Raw genomic sequence first — 23284 nt, 5'->3', positions numbered from 1 at the left:
CAGAGCACCCAGAGAAAACCCATACTGTAACAGGGAGAAAGTGCATTCTCCACAGGAGGTCAGGATGGAACCTGGATCGCTGGAGCCATGAGGTAGCTCTACTGGCTGTACTACTCTGTCGCTGGACCCATGAGGTAGCTCTACCAGCTGCACCACTCTGCTGCCCAACAGCCCTTCACTGTGCTGGGTTGAAGTCCTGGAACTCCCTGCCTCACCCTTCCCTTACTCCACCATTAGCACTGAGCCAGGAGACTGACCCTGGTTCAGTGAGGAAGGACATACCAGGAGCAGCATCAAGTCCACCAAAAATGATGAGGTCCCAGCCAAGTGAGGCTGCAACATAAGGGATCTCACACTGATGGATCAGATTAAAGCTCTGCAGTCCTACCACATCCAGTCATCAATGGTGGTGGACAATTAAATAGCCAACAGCAGGAGGTGCCACCTTGGGAGCGCCTTCTCCAGAAGAACTGCAGCTGTTCAAGGCAGCAGGTCACCACCTCAAGGATGGGGAATAATTGCTGGCCTTGTCTCTGACACTCAGATGTTGAAAAGTGAATTAAAAAATCTTTTAAAGGCCACCTTGAGATTACAGCTGTCAGTGCAATTACAGGTTAAAGTTATTGCAAAGGCTCATAAAACCAGGCTGAAAGCAATTGAGAAATATGGGGATATTAGGGAATTGTTGATAGGAGGATGATTAAAGTCCAAAACTTATCGAAGTGCATTCTGTTCTGTTCTCTGCTTGCTTGGAGATGCAGTCATTACACAGTGAGAGGTTCCTAATGTGTCTCCCCATTCTTCTGTCGCTGCTCCTGCTCCCACGTAGCCTCCTGGGTAAGTTGTACGTCAATTTTTAAGTCACTTTTCCCCTCCGCTGGGTTTCAGGAGGGTATAATACAGAGTCATTAGCTTGCTGCTTGCTAGAGAAGGACTTGAAAGTTGTGTATATTATTGTTTGTACAACACTGATTGCAGTGCGATATAATGGGGGTGTTTAAAGTTATTAAGATAAACCGTAGCAGGTTGTTCCCTGCAGCTGAAAGGTCTGGGGTGACAGTAGATAATAGATTAAATGTAAAAGCTTTAGTACAGCAGACAGGAAAAACAACTGAGGCTGTGAGTCCACTGTCGGAGTTCATAGTTGAGGCAGAAATCACATCAAGAGTTGAGTTTGTCATATGTACAGGTGCAATGAAAAACTTACTTGCAGGAGCATCATATAGGCAGCATTCGCAGGAAAAACATAAATTAATCAAATAATACACAATTTTTATAGGAAAGAACACAATTAGAACAAAAAATAGTCCTTTTTAGTGCAAAGTGATCAAAGTGGTCATAATGTTACTAAACTGTAGTCAGTAGGATTGTGCCAGTTAGTTCAATGTTGATAATTAGACTGGGCAGGTGCATAAAGCTCGAGAGTTGAAGCTTTTTTGGGATGTCTGCAGAAACATGATTGGAACTGTTTGCTTGCCTGGAGAATGAATGCTGATCAGCCAGAAACTCTCAGCATAACTCCAGTCTGGGTGGATAAGGGTGATTGAGCTAAAGGAATGAAGACTTGGGCCAGATCAATGTACCAGCGAGGCTGATAATTCCAGGTCATGAGAATAACAAAGTCAGGAGGGGCAACGGCTCTGCTGCCCTCAGACTGGCACCCTACTCCTGCCAGCTCTTCCTTTGCAAGCTTAAGGCCAGTTTTAGTAACATCAACTGACTATTTTGTAAATATTACAGAGGAAAAGTGGGGCTGGATCAGCAGTGTTCAATTTCAGGATGTCCAAGGGAATCTATGATTCCACTTCCTCCAGCACCAGCGAGTGTGCCTCACTCCGAGCCTCTCTCTCTCCGTTCAGGCTTTTGACCACCTCACCTAATAGCCCCTTGGTGGCTTGGGGTGGTCAGGCATTTTTAACAATGCTTTTGAAGAATGACTATCTTAAATGAAAGTTGTAATAGTTGTTGCATTAAAACAAAACCAATATGGATAAAGTTAAGGAATGGGAAGAGAAAGGGAGCAGTCCCTGGTATCAATTATGGGCTCTCAGACAGTGCTGATTGAATAGAGGGAGACTTGCAGATTCTTTGGCAATAACAATCATTTCGGAAGTTTCAGCTATCTACTGGTGTAAAGTTTGTGGTAAAAGGTGATCTACACTTTTCAGAAGAGGCCCAGGACGAGATCATGCCACTGTGGAATGAAACTGCGCTGAATTTAATATTGGCACATGAGAAACAGGACAATAATGAGAACAGGGCAGTGAATTGTGGTTTGGTATTGGTATTGGTTTATTATTGTCACTTGTACCGAGGTACAGTGAAAAACTTGTCTTGCATACTGTTCGTACAGATCAATTCATTACACAGTGCAGTGAGGCAGTACAGGGTAAAACAATAACAGAATGCAGAGTAAAGTGTCACAGCTACAGAGGAAGTGCAGTGCAGGTACAAAGGTCATAACAAGGTAGATTGTGAGGTCAAGAGTCCATCTCGTATAAGGGAACTGTTCAATAGTCTTATAACAGTGGGACAGAAGCTGTCCTTGAGCCTGGTGATACAGGAGCCTGAGGGCACTGTTTAATGTGAGGAGATGGTGAGGGATATGAATGGGAGTGGGAGTGGCAGTGTGCAGTGAGATACGGAATTATGGACATCAATTGGGCAGTAACGTTAGCTAACAGGCCAATAGGTCACCATGGATCATTTTCAAATCTAAAAAGGTTTGTACAAGTAAAGGAACAATTATTGAAATTAATATTACACTACAACCAGGCTCAGTGGTTGCATCACCACCTGTGAGAGAGGACCTTTGAATCAAGCTCTCCTCCACTAATGGGCACCCTGACATGCCAGGGTAACAGACCTGTTCCATCCGTGGAACAATGCTGCTCAGAGATACGATCGCCTACATGCAGGACAGAGGGGTGGACACCTGCCTGGTCAGCTTGGACCAGGAGAAGGCCTTCGACAGGATATCACACACATACATGTTGGACGTGCTCTCCAAAATGGGCTTTGGGGAGGGAATCAGGAATTGGATCCAACTGCTCTACACAGACATCCGTAGCGCAGTCCAAATCAATGGGCGGGAAACAGGCAGCTTCCCCATCAAGTCTGGGGTCAGGCAGGGCTGCCCTCTCTCCCCTGTCTTGTTTGTGTGCTGTATAGAACCCTTTGCCGAATCCATCAGGAAGGATGAGAGCATCAGAGGGGTGACATTGCCAAGCAGCGGGGGCACCCAGGTGAAAACCTCCCTGTACATGGACGACGTCGCCATCTTCTGCTCGGACCCGAGGTCAGTTGGCAGATTGATCAGCATCTGCGACCGGTTTGAGTCGGCATCAGGGGCCAGAGTCAACCGCGCAAAGAGAGAGGCCATGCTCTTCGGCAAGTGGCCCGACCGATCCAACATCCCTTTCACCATCAGGCCTGACTATCTGAAGGTGCTGGGGATCTGGTTCGGAGGAGCTGGGGTGTGCAACAAAAATTGGTGGGAGCGGATTGGGAAGGTGAAGCAGAAACTGGGACTGTGGGAACGGCGCTCCCTATCGATAACTGGGAAGAACCTGGTCATCAGGCGTGAGGTGCTCTCAAGGTTGCTGTACTTGGCGCAGGTGTGGCCTGTTCCTCGCTCCTCCGGCTTGGAAATCACCCGTGCCGTTTTCCGGTTCGTCTGGGGATCCAAGATGGAGCGGGTCCGACGGGTCACCACGCACAAGTCCCTGGACAATGGGGGTAAAGGTGTCCCCAGTGTCGCCCTCATGCTGATGACCACCTTCGTCTGTGGCTGCATCAGGCTCTGCGTGGAACCCAAGTACGTGGGCACCAAGTGTCACTATGCACCGAGGTTCTACCTGTTCCGGCTGTTGTGAAGGATGGGCCTGGCCCCGTGGCCACACGGCGTCCTAGTCAGCTGGATGTTGCCGCACTACCTGTCCTTCGTGGAAAAGTTCTTCCGGACCAATCCCTTGGACCATAAGTCCATCAGGCAGTGGTCAGCACGGAACATCCTGCAGACACTGCAGGAGAAGGACTCAATGGACACCGTGGGGTGGTTCCCTGAGCAGACTGTCCAGACCATCTGGCAGAATGCCTCATTGCCAGAACTCACCAACAAGCACCAAGACCTCGCTTGGCTGGCGGTGAGAGGGGCCCTCCCAGTAAGATCCGTCCTGCACAGTTGGGGCATCACCCCCAGCGCGTGCTGCCCCTGGGAGGACTTGTGCTGGGGACGAGACAGTCACCCACCTCTTTGCGGGCTGTGGGTTTGCGAGGAGAGTGAGGCGAAAGATGCAGGGGTCCTTGTCACGGTTCATCCCCAGCAGCTGTGTAACAGAGGATTCTCTGATCTACGGGCTGTTCCCGGGGACACACACAGAGACGGACATCAACTGCTGCTGGAAGGTCATCAACTTGGTGAAAGATGCCCTTTGGTCTGCCTGAAACTTGTTGGTCTCCCAGCGCCGCGAGATGTCCGTAGGGGAACGCTGCCGGCTGGCACATTCCAGGCTGCAGGAGTACGTGCTGAGGGACGCACTGAAGCTGGGTGCAGCCAACGTAAGGGCTCGGTGAGGAAGGACGACAGTTCAGGGTTCTTCTGCCACTGGAGAAGGAGGGGCGCGGTCAGGCGAGGAAGCCGCTCAAAGGTTGTAAATATGGGATTGGGGTATCACCTCAGGGAGCCACATGAGTGGCATCGGTGCTGTGTTTTTTTATATATAAAAAGGTAAGACTAAGAATTGAACTGTACACGAATGTAAAGGTTTGAACAGTTTTATTATTGTATATAGTTTATTTTATTATGAGTAAAGTTTATTTTGTATATAAAAAAAAGCACAATACAGGCCCTTCGGCCCACCATGTTGTGCCGACCTTCAACCACACCTAAGACTATCTAACCCCTTCCTCCCATATATCCCTCTATCTTAAATTCCTCCATATGCTTATCTAACAATCTCTTGAACTTGACCAATGTATCAGCCTCCACCACCACCCCACGCAGCGCATTCCATGCACCAACCACTCTCTGGGTGAAAAACCTCCCTCTGACGTCTCCCTTGAACTTCCCACCCGTTACCTTAAAGCCATTCCCTCTTGTATTGAGCGTTGGCGCCCTGGGAAAGGGACGCTGGCTGTCCACTCTACCTATTCCTCTTAATATTTTGTATACCTCTATCATGTCTCCCCTCATCCTCCTTCTCTCCAATGAGCAAAGCCCTAGCTCCTATAGTTTCTCCTCATAATCCATGCTCTCTAATCCAGGCAGCATCCTGGTAAATCTCCTCTGCACCCTCTCCAACACCTCCACATCCTTCCTATAATGAGGCGACCAGAACTGGACACAGTACTCTAAGTGTGGTCTAACCAGAGTTTTGTAAAGCTGCATCATTACTTCGCGGCTCTTAAACTCGATCCCACGACTTATGAGAGCTAACATCCCATATGCTTTCTTAACTACCCTATCCACCTGTGAGGCAACTTTCAGTGATCTGTGGATATGAACCCCCAGATCCCTCCGCTCCTCCACACTGCCCAGAATCCTGCCATTTACCTTGTACTCCGCCTTGGAGTTTGTCCTTCCAAAGTGTACCACCTCATACTTCTCCAGATTGAACTCCATCTGCCACTTGTCAGCCCAGCTCTGCATCCTATCAATATCCCTCTGTAAGCTTCGACAGCCCTCCACACTACCCACAACACCACCGATCTTTGTGTCATCTGCAAACTTGCTAACCCACCCTTCCACACCCTCATCTAAGTCATTAATAAATATCACAAAATGTAGAGGTCCCAGAACCGATCCCTGCGGGACACCACTAGTCACAGCCCTCCAATCCGAATGCATTCCATCCACCACAACCCTCTGCTTTCTACAGGCAAGCCAATTCTGAATCGACATGGCCAAGCCTCCCTGGATCTCTTGGCCTCTGACCTTCTGAAGAAGCCTACCATGCGGAACCTTGTCAAACGCCTTACTAAAATCCATGTAGACCACATCTACTGCACTACCCTCATCAATCTTCCTGGTCACCTCCTCAAAGAACCCTATCAGGCTTGTGAGGCAAGATCTTCCCTTTACAAAGCCATGCTGGCTGTCCCTAATCAGTCCATGTTTCTCCAAATGCTCATAGATCCTATCTCTTAGAATCCTTTCTAACAGCTTACCCACCACAGACGTAAGGCTCACTGGTCTGTAATTCCCTGGACTATCCCTACTACCTTTTTTGAATAAGGGGACATCATTCGCCACCCTCCAATCCTCCGGTACCATCCCTGTGGACAACGAGGACTCAAAGATCCTAGGCAACGGTTCAGCAATCTCCTCCCTCGCCTCATGAAGCAGCCCGGGAATATTCCGTCAGGCCCCGGGGACTTACCTGTCCTAATATTTTCTAACAGCTCCAACACATCCTCTCTCTTGATATCTACATACTCTAGAACATTACCCTTACCAACACTGTCCTCAGCATCATCAAGACCCCTCTCCTTGGGGAATGCTGAAGAGAAGTATTCATTGAGAACCTCACCCACTTCCACAGCTTCCAGGCACATCTTCCCACCTTTGTCTTTAATCGGACCTACCTTTACTCTAGCCATCCTTCTGCTCTTCAGTACGAGAAAAAAGCCTTGGGATTCTCCTTAACCCTACTCGCCAAAGCCTTTTCATGTCCCCTTCTCGTTCTCCTCAGCCCCTTCTTAAGTTCCTTCCTTGCAACTCTATATTCCTCACGAGCCCTGTCTGATCCTTGCTGCTTACACCTTATGTATGCTGCCTTCTTCTTCCTAACTAGTTGTTCCACCTCTCTCGTCACCCACGGTTCCTTCACCCTGCCATTCCTTCTCTGCCTCACCGGGACAAATTTATCCCTAACATCCTGCAAAAGATCCCTGAACACCGACCACATCTCCACAGTACATTTCCCTTCAAAAATGTCATCCCAATTTACACTCTCAAGTTCTCGCCTTATAGCCTCATAATTGGCCTTTCCTCAATTAAATATCTTCCCGTCCTCTTTGCTCCTATCCCTGTCCATGACAATGCTAAAGGTTATGGAGCAGTGGTCGCTGTTCCCCAAATGCTCATCCACCGAGAGATCTGTCACCTGACCCGGTTCATTACCTAAAACTAGATGTAATATGGCATCCCCTCTAGTCGGCCTGTCAACATACTGTGACAGGAATCTGTCCTGTATACACTTAATAAACTCCGCCCCGTCTAAACCTTTGGCACTAAGCAGTTGCCAATCAATATTTGGGAAGTTGAAGTCTCCCACGATAATAACCCTGTTATTATTGCATCTTTCCAAAATCTGCCTCTCAATCTGCTCCTCAGTATCCCTACTGCTACCAGGGGGCCTATAGAATACTCCCAGTAGAGTAACCGCTCCTTTCTTGTTCCTAACTTCCACCCATACTGACTCTAGGGAGGATCCTTCTACATTATCTACCCCTTCTGCAGCTGTAATAATGTCCCTGACCAGTATCGCCACCCCTCCTCCTCTTCTCCCCCCCTCCCTATCCCTTTTAAAACACTGAAAACCAGGAATATTCAGTATCCATTCCTGCCCTGATGTCAGCCATGATCTGTGATAGCCACAATATCGTAGTCCCATGTACTTATCCAAGCTCTCAGTTCATTGCCCTTATTCCTGATGCTTCTTGCATTTGAGTAAATGCACTTTAGCCCATCCACCTTACTACTTTTATAGCCTGTACTCTGCTTCTCCTTCCTCAAAGCCTCTCTACCTGTTAGATCTGACTTTTCCCCATCCCCTTCTTCCTCTGACCTCCTTCTCCGGTTCCCTTCCCCCTCACAATCTAGTTTAAACCCTCCCGAACCAACCTAGCAAACCTGGCTGCAAGGATATTAGCCCCCCGCTCAGGTTTGGGTGTAACCCGTCCTCTCTGTACAGGTCCCACCTTCCCCAGAAGAGATCCCAATGATCCAAAAATTTAAAACCTTCCCTCCTGCACCAACTTCTCAGCCACGCATTTGTTTGCCATCTCCTCCTATTCCTACCTTCACTATCGTGTGGCACTGGCAGCAATCCTGAGATTGTTACCCTTGAGGTCCTGTTCTTCAGCCTTCTGCCTAGTTCCCTAAACTCACTTTTCAGGACCTCATCCCTCTTCCTACCAATATCATTGGTACCAACATGAACCACGACTTCTGGCTGTTCTCCCTCCCACTCAAGAATCCCATGGACCTGATCAGAGACATCCCGGACCCTGGCACCTGGGAGGCAACATACCATCCGGGATTCATTCTCACTGCCACAGAACCTCCTATCTGTTTCCCTGACTATCGAGTCCCCTATCACTACTGCCCTCCTCTTCTCCTCCCTTCCCTTCTGAGCAGGAGGACTGGTCCCAGTGCCAGAGACCTGGCTACTGCTGCTTGATTCCTGCAAGTCATTCCCCTCAACAGCCTCCAAAGCAGGAAACCTGTTACTGAGGGGAACAGCCTCCGGGGTCCTCTGCACTATCTGCCTGTTCGTTTTCTTCTTCCTTTTCCCTCCCCTGACAGTCACCCTTCTATCTACTTCCTGGACTCCAGAAGTACCTGCTCTAAGGGGGGGTGACTGTCTCCTGATGTACAGTATCTACGTAACTCTCTCCCTCCCTGATGCTCCGCAGTGTTTGAAACTGCAACTCCAGCTCATCAATTGTGAGCCGAAGTTCCTCCAGCCTCAAGCACTTACTGCAGACGTGGCCATCGTGGACCACAGCTCCCACATCCAACGTGAGGCATCACAGTCCTGCTGCCCCTTCAGTGCTGGTCTCCTGTACACTGAAGTACTAGGATGGGTACAGGAGTCAGACAATGTCACAGCTTTATAAAACATTGGTTCAGCTGCACCTGGAGTACTGTGTGCAGTTCTGGTCACCACACTATAGGAAGGATATTATTGCGCTGGAGAGAGTGCAGAGGAGATTTAACAGGGTGTTGCCTGGCTTGGAGCAATATGGTTATAAGGAGAATCTGGATAAGCTGGATTTGTTTTCCCTTCAGTGAAGGAGGCTGAGGGGGGATCTGATAGGGGTACATAAACTTATGAAAGGCATAGATAGGGTAGATAGTAAAAATCTTTTTCCCATGGTGGGTGTGTCTTAAGACAAGAGGACATAGGTTCAAGTGAGTGATAGGAGGTTTAGAATGGATCTGAGGGGGAAGTTCCTTCATCGTCGCTGGGTCTGAATCCTGGAAGTGTGGGAGCACCTTCCCCAGAAGGACTGCTGTGGCTCACCACCACCTCCAAGGGCAACAAATGTCTTGTTAACAGGACCCAGATCCCATCAATAAATGAATGAAAATACTCAGAATTGTAACAGGTTTTGATAGAATAAATGAAGAGAAGCTTCCCGGTGGTGAGAGATTTGGTCAGCAGAGGACACCAATGGAGGGAAATGGGTAAAGAGCCGGAGGCAGGATGGGGAATTACTCCTTGTGGCAAGTTCTGGTCTGGTCGCCATTCCCAAACAGGTGATGGAAAGCAACTTTCCAGCAGACATTGGAAGCTTCCTTCACAATCTGCAAGTCTGTGCAATCTTGAGTTGCTTTCATGTGTTACATTCTGTTGAGTGGTGCTTGACACTATGTAAAACCCTGTGCCCAGAGCCCAGCCCTGATCTGTCAGGTGGATAGTCACACAGCTGGCACATTTAACAAGACTTGGTGTATCCAGTGGTCCAGACAACACCAGCAAGAGTCCTCTGTTGACTCTTGGTGTGTTTACCTGGAGTTTCTGTAGGTGCAAATTCTTCTGGGTCATAGGGGACTCAAGATCTGCTGACAGAAGTAACCCAGAGTGGCTGAACCCGAGGCAGTGGAGTGAAGACACAATAATGTTGGGGGTTACCTTGAAGTGGGGAAGGGTTGATATGTTTGTTGTGTTTGTTACTCTCACTTAGTTGTGCCCATGTAGTTCATGGGCAAGGTGGGGACCTATTGAACCAACCCCAGACCCTGTTTATTGTGTCACCTCATATTACAGCTGGGCAGTTTTAAGTTCCATGCTGGTGTTACTACACTCTGCAATCCATGCTCTCGTGATTAATCAATTCTGGAGACTGGATCTGGTTGGAATTAGAGGCCCCCAAATAGTCAATAAAAATTAGAGGGACAAATATGTAGGGAGATTGCGAAGAGTTGGAAGAATAATAGGTTTATCATAGTAGAGTGGGACTACCATAGCGCTAAGGGCTTAGATGAGGGGGAATTTGTTAAGTGTGTTTCCTCAGGCAATACGAGGGAGAGGACAAAGCTTGACCTACTCTTGGGAAGTAGGCAGGGCATATGACTGAGGTGTCAGTGGGGGAGCACCTTGGGACCAGTGACCATCGTTCTATTAGTTTTAAATGGTTATGGAAAAAGACAGAACTGGTCCACAAGTTCAAATCTAAACTAGGGCAAGGTGAATTTTGCTGGTATTAGACAGAAACTTGCAGAGGTTGATTGGAGTAGCTTGTTTGCTGGCAAAGGGATTTCCAGTAAGTGGAAGTGAGATAGTCAAAGTTCAAAGTCTGCGTGTTTCTGTTAGAGTGACGGGCAAGGCTGGCAGGAGTAGGGAACCCTGGATGACAAGAAATATTGAGGCTCTGGTCAGGAAAAAGAACAAGGCTTGGTTCAGGTACAGGCAGCTGGAACAAGTGAATCCCTGGAGGAGTTAAGGGGATCCAGGAACATACTTAAGAAGGAAATCAGGAGGGCAAAAAGAGGGCATGAAATAGCTTTAACGCAGAAGATTAAGGAGAATCTAAAGAGATTTTATGTATACTAAGGGGAAAAGAGTAACCAGGGAGAGTATAGGGCCCCTCAAAGACCAAGGTGGACACCTTTCTGTGGAGCTGCAGAAGATGGGCAAGGTACTTAATGAGAATTTCTCCTCTGATTTTACAGTGGAGAAAGGCATGAAGACTTCAGAACTAGGGAAAGTAAATGGGGAGGTCTTGGGGATAGTCCGCATTGGAGGTGCTGGACGTCTTAAAGCTTATGAAGGTAGAGAAATCTCCAGGGCTTGACCAGGTATATCCAAGAACACTGTGGGAGGCTAGAGAAGAAATTGCGGGGGCCCTGGCTGAGATATACACATCATCATCAGTGGCGGGTGAGGTGCTGGAAGACTGGAGGGTGGCTAATGTTGTGCCTTTAAGAAGTGCTGGAAAGAAGAACCTGGGAACTGTAGAGCAATAAGCCTAACATCTGTGGTAGGCAAGTTATTGGAGAGGATTCTGAGGGATAAGATATACACACATTTGGAAAGAGTGAGATTGATTAGGGATAGTGAGTACTGCTTTGTGTGTCAAAGATCAAGTCTCACGAATTTGAGTGAGTTTTTTGAAGAAGTAACCAAGGTTGATGAGGGCAGTGTGGTAGATGTGGTCTATATGGATTTCAGTAAGGTCTTTGATAAGGTTTCACACAGCAGGCTACTCTGGAAGGTGAGATCGCATGGGATCCAGGGACAGCTGGCTAACTGGATACAGAATTGGCTTGAAGGTAGGAGGCAGAGGGTGATGGTGGAAGCTCGTTTCTCGGAATGGAGTCCCGTGACTCGTGGTGTGCCTCAGTGCTCGGTGCTGGGCCCATTGCTTCTTGTCGTCTACATCAATGATTTGGGTTAGAACGTACAAGGCATGATTACTAAGATTGAATATGACACTAAAATGGGTGGTATTATCGACAGTGAAGAAGGTTATCAAGAATTCCAGCGAGATCTTGATCAGCTGGGTCAGTGGGCCCAGGAATGGCAAATGGAATTCAGTTCAGATAAGTGTGAGGTGTTGCATTTTGGGAAGTCAAAAAAGGTAGGGAGAGGTTGGGCAGGCCAGGACTTTATTCCTTGGAGTGTAGGAGAATGAGGGGTGTATAGATAGGGTATAGAGGTGTATAAAATCATGAGGGGTGTAGATAGCGTGAGTGCACAGTCTTTTTCCCAGGGTTGGGGAATCAAGAACCAGAGGGCATGGGTTTAAGGTGAGAGTGGAGAGGTTTAATAGGAACCTGAGGGGCAACTTTTTCACCCAGAGGGTTGTCCATATATGGAATGAGCTGCCAGAGGAAGTGGTTGAGACAGGTACATGAACAACATTGAAAAGGTATTTGGACAGGTATGTGGTTAGGAATTGTTTAGAGGGATATGGGTCAAACGTGGGACTAGTTTAAATGGGAATCTTGGTCGGCATGGACCAGTTGGGCCAAAGGGCCTGTTTCTGTGACTGGTGTGCAAGACAGAATGTGTGCAGGTCTCACAGATCCAGAGCACGTGATAGGCAGATAAACAGCCGCCCGTTAAGCTATAACGGGACACACATGTTCATTCGTCAGGTGAACAATTAGCACAGTGGAGCTGGCGCTCTGAGGGACGCATACAGTACACTGAGGAGTGTGTACACTTGAAGACTGCGTTCACTGAGGAACGTGTACACCGAGGGGTGTGTACTCTTTACACTGAGGGGTGCGTATACTGAGGAGTGTATACTCTACTCTAAGGAGTGCATACACCGAGGAGTGCGTACACTGAGGGGTGTGTACTCTGTACACTGAGTGTGTACACTGAGGGGTGCGTATATTGAAGCGTGCACACACTGAGGAGTGTATAGTCTCTGAGGAGTGTGTACACAGAGGAGTGTGTACACTGAGGTGTGCGTACACTGAGGGCTGCGTACACTGTCTGCGTACACCGAGGGGTGCATACTCTGTACTCTGAGGAGTGTGTACACTGAGGGGTGCGTACACCATGGAGTGTATACTTGTACTCTGAAGAGTGTGTACACTGAGGACTGAGGATTCTGAGGAGTGTGTACACTGAGGAGTGTGTACATTGAAGGATATACACACGGAGGAGTGTGTACACTGAGCAGTGGGCACTCTACGAGGACTGACATGTACTAAGTATGCACTAAAGCTCTTGTTCCCGTTGACTTGCAGCAATCTCCTGCAATTTTGAAATCGATTTGTGTGAATGGGAAAATGGAATGGTTGGTCCTCAATGGATTCAGGGCAGTTGGAAAGGCCCAAACTCAACCAACCAGGGCCTGATGTACGATCACACCATCAATCAGAGAGGTAAGCTGGAGGACCCAGCCCAGGCTCCGTTATAAACAATCAGAGGCTCTCCAGCTGAGGTCAGAGCAAATTTACTGGGTAAATCATTCCCCCGAGTAGCAAAGCAGATTTTACAGGGTGAAATACCAGTCATGGAAGGGCCTTCTGTTAATTAGTGTTATTATGGTAAACCATTCTTTGGGAAGAGTGATCACAGTGTGACAGAATTTCACATTCAATTGCAGAAAGACAAACAGTGTAAAGCTAGGGTCTTAAAGGCAGGTTCAAAGGTATAAATGGAAGTGGAAACAGAAGTTAAACGTTAAGTCGGTGGAGGACTTGTGTAGAAATACTTGAATATATTCTATTGACAAATGAAGAGTGCACAAGCAAACTGATCTGTCCACTATTAACCACGGAGGTAAAAGTGGATTGAGATTGAAAGGAAAGGGTTATGATACACAAAGGATGCTGAGGATTGAGAGAGTTTTAGAAACCACCAAAGAATAAATAAATCATTGGTAAAGTGAAGAAAATGGAATAAAGGATCTCCCAATCCAGACCATTGGATAGTCTGGGAGGAGCTGTCTAGACAGGTTGTTGGAGAGTTACTCTGCACTAGTTAGTTAGGATTGCAACATCCTGCCTAGCCTCATTTTGCCAGCCACTCACTCAGGCAGCATTCCCCCCGTTGCAGGTCACTACCTGTTCGTTAGCCCTGCACCATCGGGTGGCAGCAAGGGTCCTGCACGGCTCACCTCCATACTACAGACAGCCACCGCCTGTGACCAATGCTTCTCCTTTTGGTACCACATGTGCGGCCCAAAGATCGGTAAGTCAGCAATAAGTTGCCTCATTCAGTAACTGCACTTCAATCAATAGGTGGTATTCAGTTTCCAGACCCTCACCGGGGTACATTCCCACACACACTGACCCTCACTGGGGTACAGTCCCACACACACTGACCCTCACTGGGGTACAGTCCCACACACACGACCCTCATTGGGGTACAGTCCCACACGTACCGACCCTCACTGGGCTACAGTCCCACACACACCGACCCTCACCGGGGTACAGTCCCACACACACCGACCCTCACCGGGGTACAGTCCCAACACATGACCCTCATAGGGGGACAGTCCCACACACACTGACCCTCACTGGGATTCAGTCCCACACACACTGACCCTCACTGGGGGACAGTCCCACACACACTGACCCTCACTGGGGGACAGTCCCACACACACGACCCTCACTGGGGGACAGTCCCACACATACTGACCCTCACTCGGGTACAGTACCACACACACTGACCCTCACCAGAGGACAGTCCCACACACACTGACCCTCACTGGGTTACAGTCACACACACACCGACCCTCACTGGGATTCAGTCCCACACACACTGACTGTGAGTTGGGGTGAGGATCTATGAATGTTGCTCCAGATCTGTAGGAAGGGATTGGTCTGTTTTTGCTGAGTTGGGAGAGGAGGATTTTTCTGTGCTTTGTCCTTTCCTCCTGCTCAGTGTCAGCCCCGTCTGCCCCCTGCTGACCCCTCCCCTTCCCAGGGCTCCTGTGTCAGGACCTGTTGGGCTGTGTGGTCTCTGAGTGAACGTTGATTGGGAGCTGAGTCTTAGTGTGACTGTGTGACCTGTTGGCACATTAATGGCCTGCGGGCTGACCCAGTCTGCTACTCAGACCCCGCCGCTCCTGTGCCCTCGGGGCCACCTCGCTCTGCAGCCCCTGGCTGTCGTGGGGACTAGGGCTTTCTGAGCCTGGGTCATCGAGGAAAGCCCCTCTCCGTGACATCCGGCTGGGCTAGCCATTGCAACGGTGCTGGACGTGAACCTTGGAAACCCACTCCCTCTGCAGCTTCAATACCCAAAGGTGCTGGAGGAACTCGGCGGGTCAGGCAGCATCTGTGGAGAGAAATGGATAGCCGGACACTCTGGGTCCAGAGGAAGGGTCTCAGCCTGAAACGTCAACTGTCCATTTCCCTCCATAAGTGCTGCCTGTCCCGCTGGGTTCCTCCAGTGCTTTTGTGTGTTGCTCCAGATTGCAGCATCTGCAGTCCCTTGTGTCTCCCTCTGCAGGTTATCCACTGACCCTCACAGACAAGTTCCCCGCCACAACCCGTAAACTGTTCCTCAGTCCCCCACCCTGCACACCACCCCCCTCAACCAGCCATGTTGCACAAGGTTACTGTATGTGTTGGTGTTCTGCTCGCCGGTAATCTGGAGCCCGTCGGGAGGGGAGCGTCTGTGAATAAAACTGAGCTTCCCCCACAGGGTACCTGAGTCTCAAGGTGCGGCAACAAGGCCGGAGGGAGGAGCTCCTGTGGACCAGGACAGCAACGCAAGGCAACGAGTGGAAGCGCGGGTTCCAGACCATCGCTTCGCAGCTCAAACACTTCCAGGTAATGAATCCCCTCGCGCTTCGGAGACCATGCTCCTTGTGGGAGGGGTGGTGCTGAGGGAGGGGCAGTGCCAAGGGAGCGCTGCGCTGTGGGAGGGGCGGTGCTGAGGGAAGGGTGGTGCCGTGGGAGGGGCGGTGCTGAGGGTGGGTCACACTGAGGGACGGGTGGTGCCGTGCAACCGTTTCCTGAGCCGGTTCACCGACACCCCAGCTGCCTGTCACTCCTGCAGCCAGGAGGAGACGGTGTACCACGCGTACGCGGAGTGCGAGAGGTTGCAGCCCCTCTTTGTGTATCTGTGGGGGCTGCTGCTTAAGTTCTGGCTGCACTTCAGCCCGGCGCTGTTGGTCTACGGGCACCCGGTGCAGCACGGGGCGGGGCACGCGGAGGATCTCCTGGTGAGTCTCCTGCTGGGCCTGGCCAAGCTGGCCATCCATGGGACGCAGCGGCGGGCGGCCAATGTTCCGGCCGGTTGGCCTGCCTGCCGGTCTTCCGTGCTTACGTGCGCGCGCTGGTGTCTTTGGAAAGGGAACACGCTGTCTCCGCAGGCACCCTGGCTGAGTTCCGCGCTCAGTGGGCCCCTCAGGGGATCGCGTGTGTCGTGGGTAGTACGGATGCAATTCTTATTTGAAGTGTTGCGTGAGCGGATGTAGTGTTGCGTGTGTGTTTTGTTAGTATTAGTTTGCTATATCTACTGTAGTTATGTCGTTGCTTATTCTCTTTGTGTTAGATGTTGTGTATTGACACTTGTCCTTTTGTAGTGCTTTTAGCGAATTGTGGCGACTCACCGTCTAGTCGGGCGAACCGGCTTGGCAGTCGGGTCACGCGGCGTCGCAGCGACGAGGCCCAAGATGGCGGCGGGCCTTGTCTTTCCGAGCGACAGGGAGAACCCGCGCGCGGGAAAGTCCTGATGACGTAGGACTTACGTCATTGCCGGTTGTTTTGGGCGGGAACATTCTCCCTTAAAGAGCCCGCGCAAGGCGGGAAAATAAACCAGTTCTGTTTGGCAATCCTCCGAGTAGAGTCTTGTTTTATTCCACGGTAGCAACCGCTACATTGGTGACCCCGACGGTCCAAACGGCTTTTGGACCCGCGAAATGGACGACAGCGCAGCAGCCAACGTAGTGGCCCTCAAGCTGCCCACCTTTTGGACACTTCGGCCCAGCGTCTGGTTTGACCAGGCCGAAGCGCAATTCCACCTTCGGCAGATCACCTCCGACTCCACGAAGTACTACCATGTGGTTAGCTCTCTGGACCAGGAGACAGCCACCCAGGTTGGAGACTTCATCCAGTCGCCTCCGGAGGAAGATAAATACCCAGCTTTCAAAGACCTTTTGATCCGGACCTTCGGCTTCTCCCGTCGTGAGCGCGCCGCCCGCCTGCTTCATCTGGATGGCCTGGGGGACAGATCCCCATCTGCCCTAATGAATGAGATGCTGGCATTGGCCGAGGGACACAAGCCATGCCTGATGTTCGAACAGGCCTTCCTCGAACAGCTCCCCGATGACTTCCACTTGTTGTTAGCTGACGCCAACTTCAGCAACCCCCGTGAGGTGGCCGCCCGGGCAGATGTCCTGTGGAGGGCCAAGCGCGAGGGCGGTTCATCCGTCAGTCAAATTACCAGGCCGCGAGCCCAACGCCCGCCTTGCCCGGCCCCAGCAACCGAGCAGCCACGCCCCAGGAACGCAGATGAAGACACGGGTGACCAGCTGTGCTTCTACCATCAGAGGTGGGGTGCGGAGGCCCGTCGATGCCGCCCACCCTGCAAGTTTCAGGGAAACGCCAGGGCCAGCCGCCGCTGATGGCTACGGCGGCTGGCCGCCGACAGAGCCTCCTCTTCGTTCAGGACAAGAAATCTGGACGGCATTTCCTCGTTGATACTGGAGCGGAGGTCAGTATTTTGCCCCCGACAGGCCGCGACACTCGTGACAGGCCACCAGGTCCTCTACTCAATGCCGCCAACGGTACAACGATACGGTCTTTCGGCACCCGTACGCTTCAATTACACTTTGGCGGCAGCCATTTTACCTGGACCTTTACCCTTGCCACCATTGCCCGACCACTCCTAGGAGCCGATTTCCTTCGGGCCCACAACCTGTTAGTCGACCTGCGAAGGAAGCGGTTAGTCCACTCTAGCACTCTCCGGACCTACCCCCTGGGAGAAATCAGCCCACCAGCCCCGCGCCTGGACTCCATTTCTCTTTCTGGCGACGATTTCGCCAAGCTCCTAGCCGAATTCCCATCGATTTTGGCACCTTCGTTTACAAATTCTAGGCCCACACACGGGGTACGACACCACATCATTACCACAGGGCCACCCCTTCATGCCCGAGCACGACGATTACCTCCAGACAAGCTCCGCCTGGCAAAGGAAGAGTTCCGTCACATGGAGGAGCTGGGGATTGTTCGCAGGTCAGACAGCCCCTGGGCCTCCCGCCTGCACATGGTCCCCAAAGCCACCGGAGGGTGGAGGCCCTGCGGCGACTACCGCAGGCTGAATGACACCACCACCCCAGACCGCTATCCCATCCCTCACATCCAGGACTTCGCAGCGAACTTACACGGGGCCCGCATCTTTTCCAAAGTGGACCTCGTTAGGGGATACCACCAAATCCCGGTCCATCCGGATGACGTCCCCAAAACTGCGATTATCACCCCATTCGGCCTGTTCGAATTCCTTCGGATGCCGTTCGGCCTTAAGAACGCCGCGCAGACCTTCCAGCGGCTGATGGACGCGGTAGGCCGAGACCTGGACTTCGTGTTCATTTACTTGGACGACATACTGATCACCAGCCGTAACCGCCAGGAACACCTCCGCCAGCTGTATTCCCGCCTCCGCGATTTCGGCCTCACGATCAACCCGTCCAAGTGCCAATTCGGACTTGACTCTATCGATTTCCTCGGCCACAAAATCACCAGCGACGGGGCAACACCCCTACCCGCCAAGGTGGATGCTATCCGCCATTTTGCCCGCCCCGACACAGTCAAAGGCCTACAGGAATTCCTTGGGATGGTCAACTTTTACCATCGTTTCATCCCTGCAGCAGCCCGTATCATGCGCCCTCTGTTCTCGCTGCTGGCTGGTAAGGGCAAGGACATCACCTGGACTGACGAGGCTGCGGCTGCTTTCGTTAAGGCCAAAGACGCCCTGGCAGATGCCACGATGCTGGTACACCCTAGGACTGACGTCCCGACTGCCCTCACGGTAGACGCGTCCAACACCGCGGTGGGTGGGGTACTGGAACAGCTACTCGAAGGCCGCTGGTAACCCTTGGCATTTTGCAGCAAGCACCTTAGACCGCCCGAACTGAAGTACAGCGCTTTTGATCGGGAACTTCTAGCGCTGTATCTGGCAGTCCGGCATTTCCGATACTTTCTAGAAGGCAGGCCTTTCACCGCTTTCACCGATCATAAGCCTCTGTCCTTTGCCTTCTCCAAAGTCTCCGATCCCTGGTCAGCTCGTCAGCAGAGACATTTATCCTACATTTCCGAGTTCACAACTGACATCCAACATGTCTCCGGAAAGGATAATGTCGTTGCTGATGCACTTTCCAGACCAACCATCCACAACCTATCCTTGGGTGTCGACTACACGGCACTAGCTGACGCACAGCAAGCCGACGACAAACTGCCCAGCTACAGAACTGCAGTCTCAGGTCTGCAGCTCCGAGATTTCTTGGTTGGTCCAGGTCAGCGGACCCTACTTTGCGACGTTGCGACTGGTCAGCCCCGCCCTATAGTTCCTGCAGCCTGGCAGAGACGCGCTTTTGACTCGGTACATGGGTTGGCGCACCCGTCCATCAGATCTACTGTCCGACTGGTCGCCAGCAAGTTTGTCTGGCATGGCCTGCGCAAACAGGTCAGTGAGTGGGCCAGGACTTGTCCGCACTGCCAGACGTCAAAAATCCAGCGACACACCAAGGTCCCACCACAGCAGTTCGAGCCTACCCGTAGGAGGTTCGACCACATACACGTCGACCTCGTGGGCCCTCTGCCGGTTTCAAGAGGAGCCCGGTACCTCCTTACCATCGTGGACCGGTTCACGAGGTGGCCTGAGGCAACCCCCCTGACTGACATCACAACTGATTCCTGCACCCGGGCGCTGCTCACAACTTGGGTCTCACGTTTTGGCGTTCCGGCCCACATAACTTCAGACAGAGGCACCCAATTCACTTCCAGTCTCTGGGCTGCATTAGCGAACCTGCTAGGGACGCAGCTGCACACCACCACGGCCTACCATCGTCAATCAAACGGGTTGGTGGAAGGTTTTCACCGCCATCTGAAATCGGCCTTGATGGCCCGCCTGAAGGGTCCTAACTGGGTTGACGAGCTGCCTTGGGTCCTGCTCGGCATACGCACTGCCCCCAAAGAAGACCTCCGCACTTCGTCAGCTGAGCTTGTATACGGGGCGCCACTAGTTGTCCCCGGGGATTTCATACCTGTCCTTCGGGACCAAGGGGAACAACCCCCAGCAGTCCTACAAAGACTGCGTGAGAAGCTTGGCGCCTTGGCCCCGATTCCCACCTCACGGCACGGTCAAGCCCCATCCTGCCAGCCCAAGGAACTACGGGACTGTAAGTTTGTTTTCGTTCGCAGGGGCACACCTCGGGCGCCATTGCAACGACCATATGAGGGACCATTCCGAGTCATACGGAATAACGGATCCACTTTTATTTTGGACATTGGAGGCAGGGAACAGGTTTTCACGGCGGACCGCCTCAAACCGGCCCATTCGGATCTGCAACAGCCTGTCGAGGTTGCCACGCCGCGACGCAGAGGCCGCCCCCCTAAGCGGCAGCTGGCACAGCCCACGGACCTTGGGGACTGTCTCGCCGGTTCTGGGGGGGGGTTGTGTGGCGACTCACCGTCTAGTCGGGTGAACCGGCTCGGCAGTCGGGTCGCACGGCGTCGGAGCGACGAGGCCCAAGATGGCGGCGGGCCTCGGCTTTCCGAGCGACGGGGAGAACCCACGCGCGGGAAAGTCCTGATGACGTAGGACTTACGTCATTGCCGGTTGTTTTGGGCGGGAACATTCTCCCTTAAAGGGCCCGCGCAAGGCGGGAAAATAAACCAGTTCTGTTTGGCAATCCTCCGAGTAGAGTCTTGTTTTATTCCGCGGTAGCAACCGCTACAGAATAAACGTTTATATGTTAAAAAAAAGGGGCGGTGCTGAGGGAGCACCGCACTGTGGGAGGGGCAGTGCTGAGGGATCGTCACACTGGAGGGGTGGTGCTGAGGGACGGGTGGTGCCGAGGGAGCGCGTTATCCAGGACCTGTGTTATAAACACCAATACCTAAGGACCAGCTGCAATTGCACTAAATGTCAGCAGTGAAGGAGCCTGTACCCACCATCAAAATACAGGCAAGCAGTGGGGACTGAGCTCCTGCCCGGGGCATCGGATGCCATCAACAGCAGCCACATACCTATAGTCACGCCAACAGCAGTCCACACTTCTTTGGCACTGAGTCACACAGCTTGACACAGACTGCACTGAGGGTGAACCTTCCCCACACACATGTGGTTGGAGAATCTCATCAGCTCTGCACAGCTACTCCAGAGGGTGTGTAGGCTTCTGTCCTCCCCAGTGTTGCTCATGTCCCAGTTATACAGTAACTTGTATTTATTTGACATCTTAACCAAAGTAAAGTCAGTTCACAGAAATAACAGTGCGTGAAATTTGACACCAAGTTATACAAGTTATTTTTGAATTATTTTTCTCATTTGGGCACTGCCTTTTTGTTTGATGCCCATGGCTGAGTGCCTCTGTACAACTGCTGCAGCCCTTTTGGTGAAGGTGTTCCCAAAGTGCTCATTGAGCCACAGGGTGTACAGCATGGCAACGCTCTGCTCCAGCCACCAAGTACCCATCTCTACTAAATGCATCTTCCAGCACTCAACCAGGGGCTTTTGTGCCTTGGCATTTCAAGCATTCATCTAAATACTGCCAGTGCTGTTGGGAAGGAGTTCCAGGACCCAGACCCAGTGACATTGAAGGACCAGCGATATATTTCCGCGTCAGGATGGTGTGCAACTTAGCGGGGAACCTGCGGGTGGTGGTGTTCCCATGCGCCTGCTGCTCTTGTGCAGGTCCCAGCGTGGGAACAGCCTGGGTGAGGAGCTGCCGTGCATTCTGTCCATCGGTGGTGGAGGGACTGAGTGTTAAGGTGGGTTGATGAAGTGCCAGGCTGCTTTGTTCTGGATGGTGTTGGGGTTGTTGGCGCTGCGCTCACCCAGGCAAATGGAGGCTAGTTACACTCCTGACTTGTGACTTGGAGATGGCAGGACGTCCAGCCCCTGACCTACTCTTGTCACCACGGTATCTATGTGGCTGTTCCAGTTGAGTTTCTGGTCAATGGTGATCCCCACCAGCATGGTAATACCACTGAACATCAAGAGTAGGTCATTAGATTCTCACTTGTTGGAGACGGTCATTGCCTGGTGCTTTTGTTATTTGCCATTCATTAGCCCATGCGTGAATGTTGTCTCGAATGTGCTGTAGGGATGGGCTGCTTTATTCACTGAGGAGTTGTGCATGGACATTGGTCAATCATTGAAAATCCCCACTTCATGATGGAAGGAAGGTAATGAAGCAGCTGAAGGTGCTTGAGCCAAGGACACAGGAGGGAAGGAGGGAGGGAGGGAATTCCAGAATTAGCGCCCCATCAGCTGAACTGATTGAACCTGGGGTTGAGCAGGGACCAGAGTTGGAGGAGAGCAGGCGGCCATTTCGGAGGTAAGGCAGCCAAGTCCATGGTGGTATTGGGAAACATGGGTGGGAATTTTAAAACTGTGATAATGAAACTGGGATCAGTGTAGGGCAGGGAGTGGGGTTCAGTTCAGGGACCAGGCTGCAGGGACCATGGTGTAGGGTTCAGAGAGGAGGGTTCAGAGGGTTCAGAGCTGTGGGTGCAGGGTGAATGGGCCAATGCGACCAAGTCCGATGTGCCATCACTCATAGCAAGAGTAATGTTGATCCTCGACTGGTTCAGTGACCCCCATCAGGGCCCGTGGTTACTAATTACTCCAAAGTGTATCTGCATCCCCATAAGTCAGGCTGGGGTCTGGGAGAGGGGCTGATGGGATTGCTCCTCCAATGCCCAACATGGACTGGACAGGCCGAATGGCCTCCTTCAGTGCTGGGACAATTCCGCGACTGTGTTCATTCTGTCATTGGCCTAGATTGACCTCTGACACATAACCAGTGCTCACACGCTGAGCTGACCTTTCCTGTGGTTGCAGCTAATATTTGAAGCAAGCCAGACAGACGGAGGCGGAGATATCGCCATCGATGACATCAGCGTTGTGGGAGGGGCCTGTGAGCCCCAGCAGATGTGCAACTTTGAAGCCAACAGCTGTGAGTTCACCTCGACGGGGGCACAGACCTGGCGGCGAGAGCAGGGACACTCCGGGGAAACCACCAACAGGCCGGCCATCGACATCACCACAGAGACGGGGCAAGGTGACAGCACTAAACTCACCCGTCCCCAGTGCCCGCGGCGTTAGCAACTCTTCACGTCCTGAAACAAGGCCAAGAATTGGTAGTCTATTTGTCTGTCACACACTGGGACGCACACTGTCCTCACACTGGGACACACACTGTCCTCACACTGGGACACACACTGGGACAGTGGGACACACACTGACCTCGCACTGGGACACACGCTGTCCTCACACTGGGACACACACTGGGACAGTGGGACACACACTGACCTCGCACTGGGACACACGCTGTCCTCACACTGGGACACACACTGGGACAGTGGGACACATGCTGTCCTCACACTGGGACACACACTGGGACAGTGGGACACACACTG

The 23284-nt window shown here is 51.7% G+C and overlaps 1 protein-coding gene across 1 annotated transcript; it reads left to right on the top strand.

Annotated features, from left to right (window-relative positions):
- The first annotated feature begins 755 nt into the window (after window positions 1-755).
- On the top strand, window positions 756-22970 carry LOC127582310 (apical endosomal glycoprotein-like). The gene is made up of 5 exons (XM_052037488.1): window positions 756-837; window positions 12935-13072; window positions 13749-13883; window positions 15342-15469; window positions 22707-22970. The coding sequence occupies exons 1-5, from the start codon at window positions 756-758 to the stop codon at window positions 22968-22970; spliced, it is 747 nt and encodes a 248-aa protein (XP_051893448.1).
- The last annotated feature ends 314 nt before the right edge of the window (window positions 22971-23284 follow it).

The sequence above is a fragment of the Pristis pectinata genome, chromosome 23, assembly GCF_009764475.1.
Source record: "Pristis pectinata isolate sPriPec2 chromosome 23, sPriPec2.1.pri, whole genome shotgun sequence".
NCBI lineage: Eukaryota > Metazoa > Chordata > Chondrichthyes > Rhinopristiformes > Pristidae > Pristis > Pristis pectinata.
Note: the sequence above shows the minus strand (reverse complement) of the source record. Positions and strands in the feature narration are given on the sequence as shown.

What these genes read in the sequence shown, in the direction of transcription:
- LOC127582310 (XM_052037488.1), top strand. Translation starts at nt 756, where the DNA reads ATGCAGTCATTACACAGTGAGAGGTTCCTAATGTGTCTCCCCATTCTT. An exon ending in GCTCCCACGTAGCCTCCTGG is followed by an intron (nt 838 to 12,934) that starts GTAAGTTGTACG and finishes GTTGACTTGCAG; the next exon opens with CAATCTCCTGCAATTTTGAA. An exon ending in CGCAGCTCAAACACTTCCAG is followed by an intron (nt 15,470 to 22,706) that starts GTAATGAATCCC and finishes CTGTGGTTGCAG; the next exon opens with CTAATATTTGAAGCAAGCCA.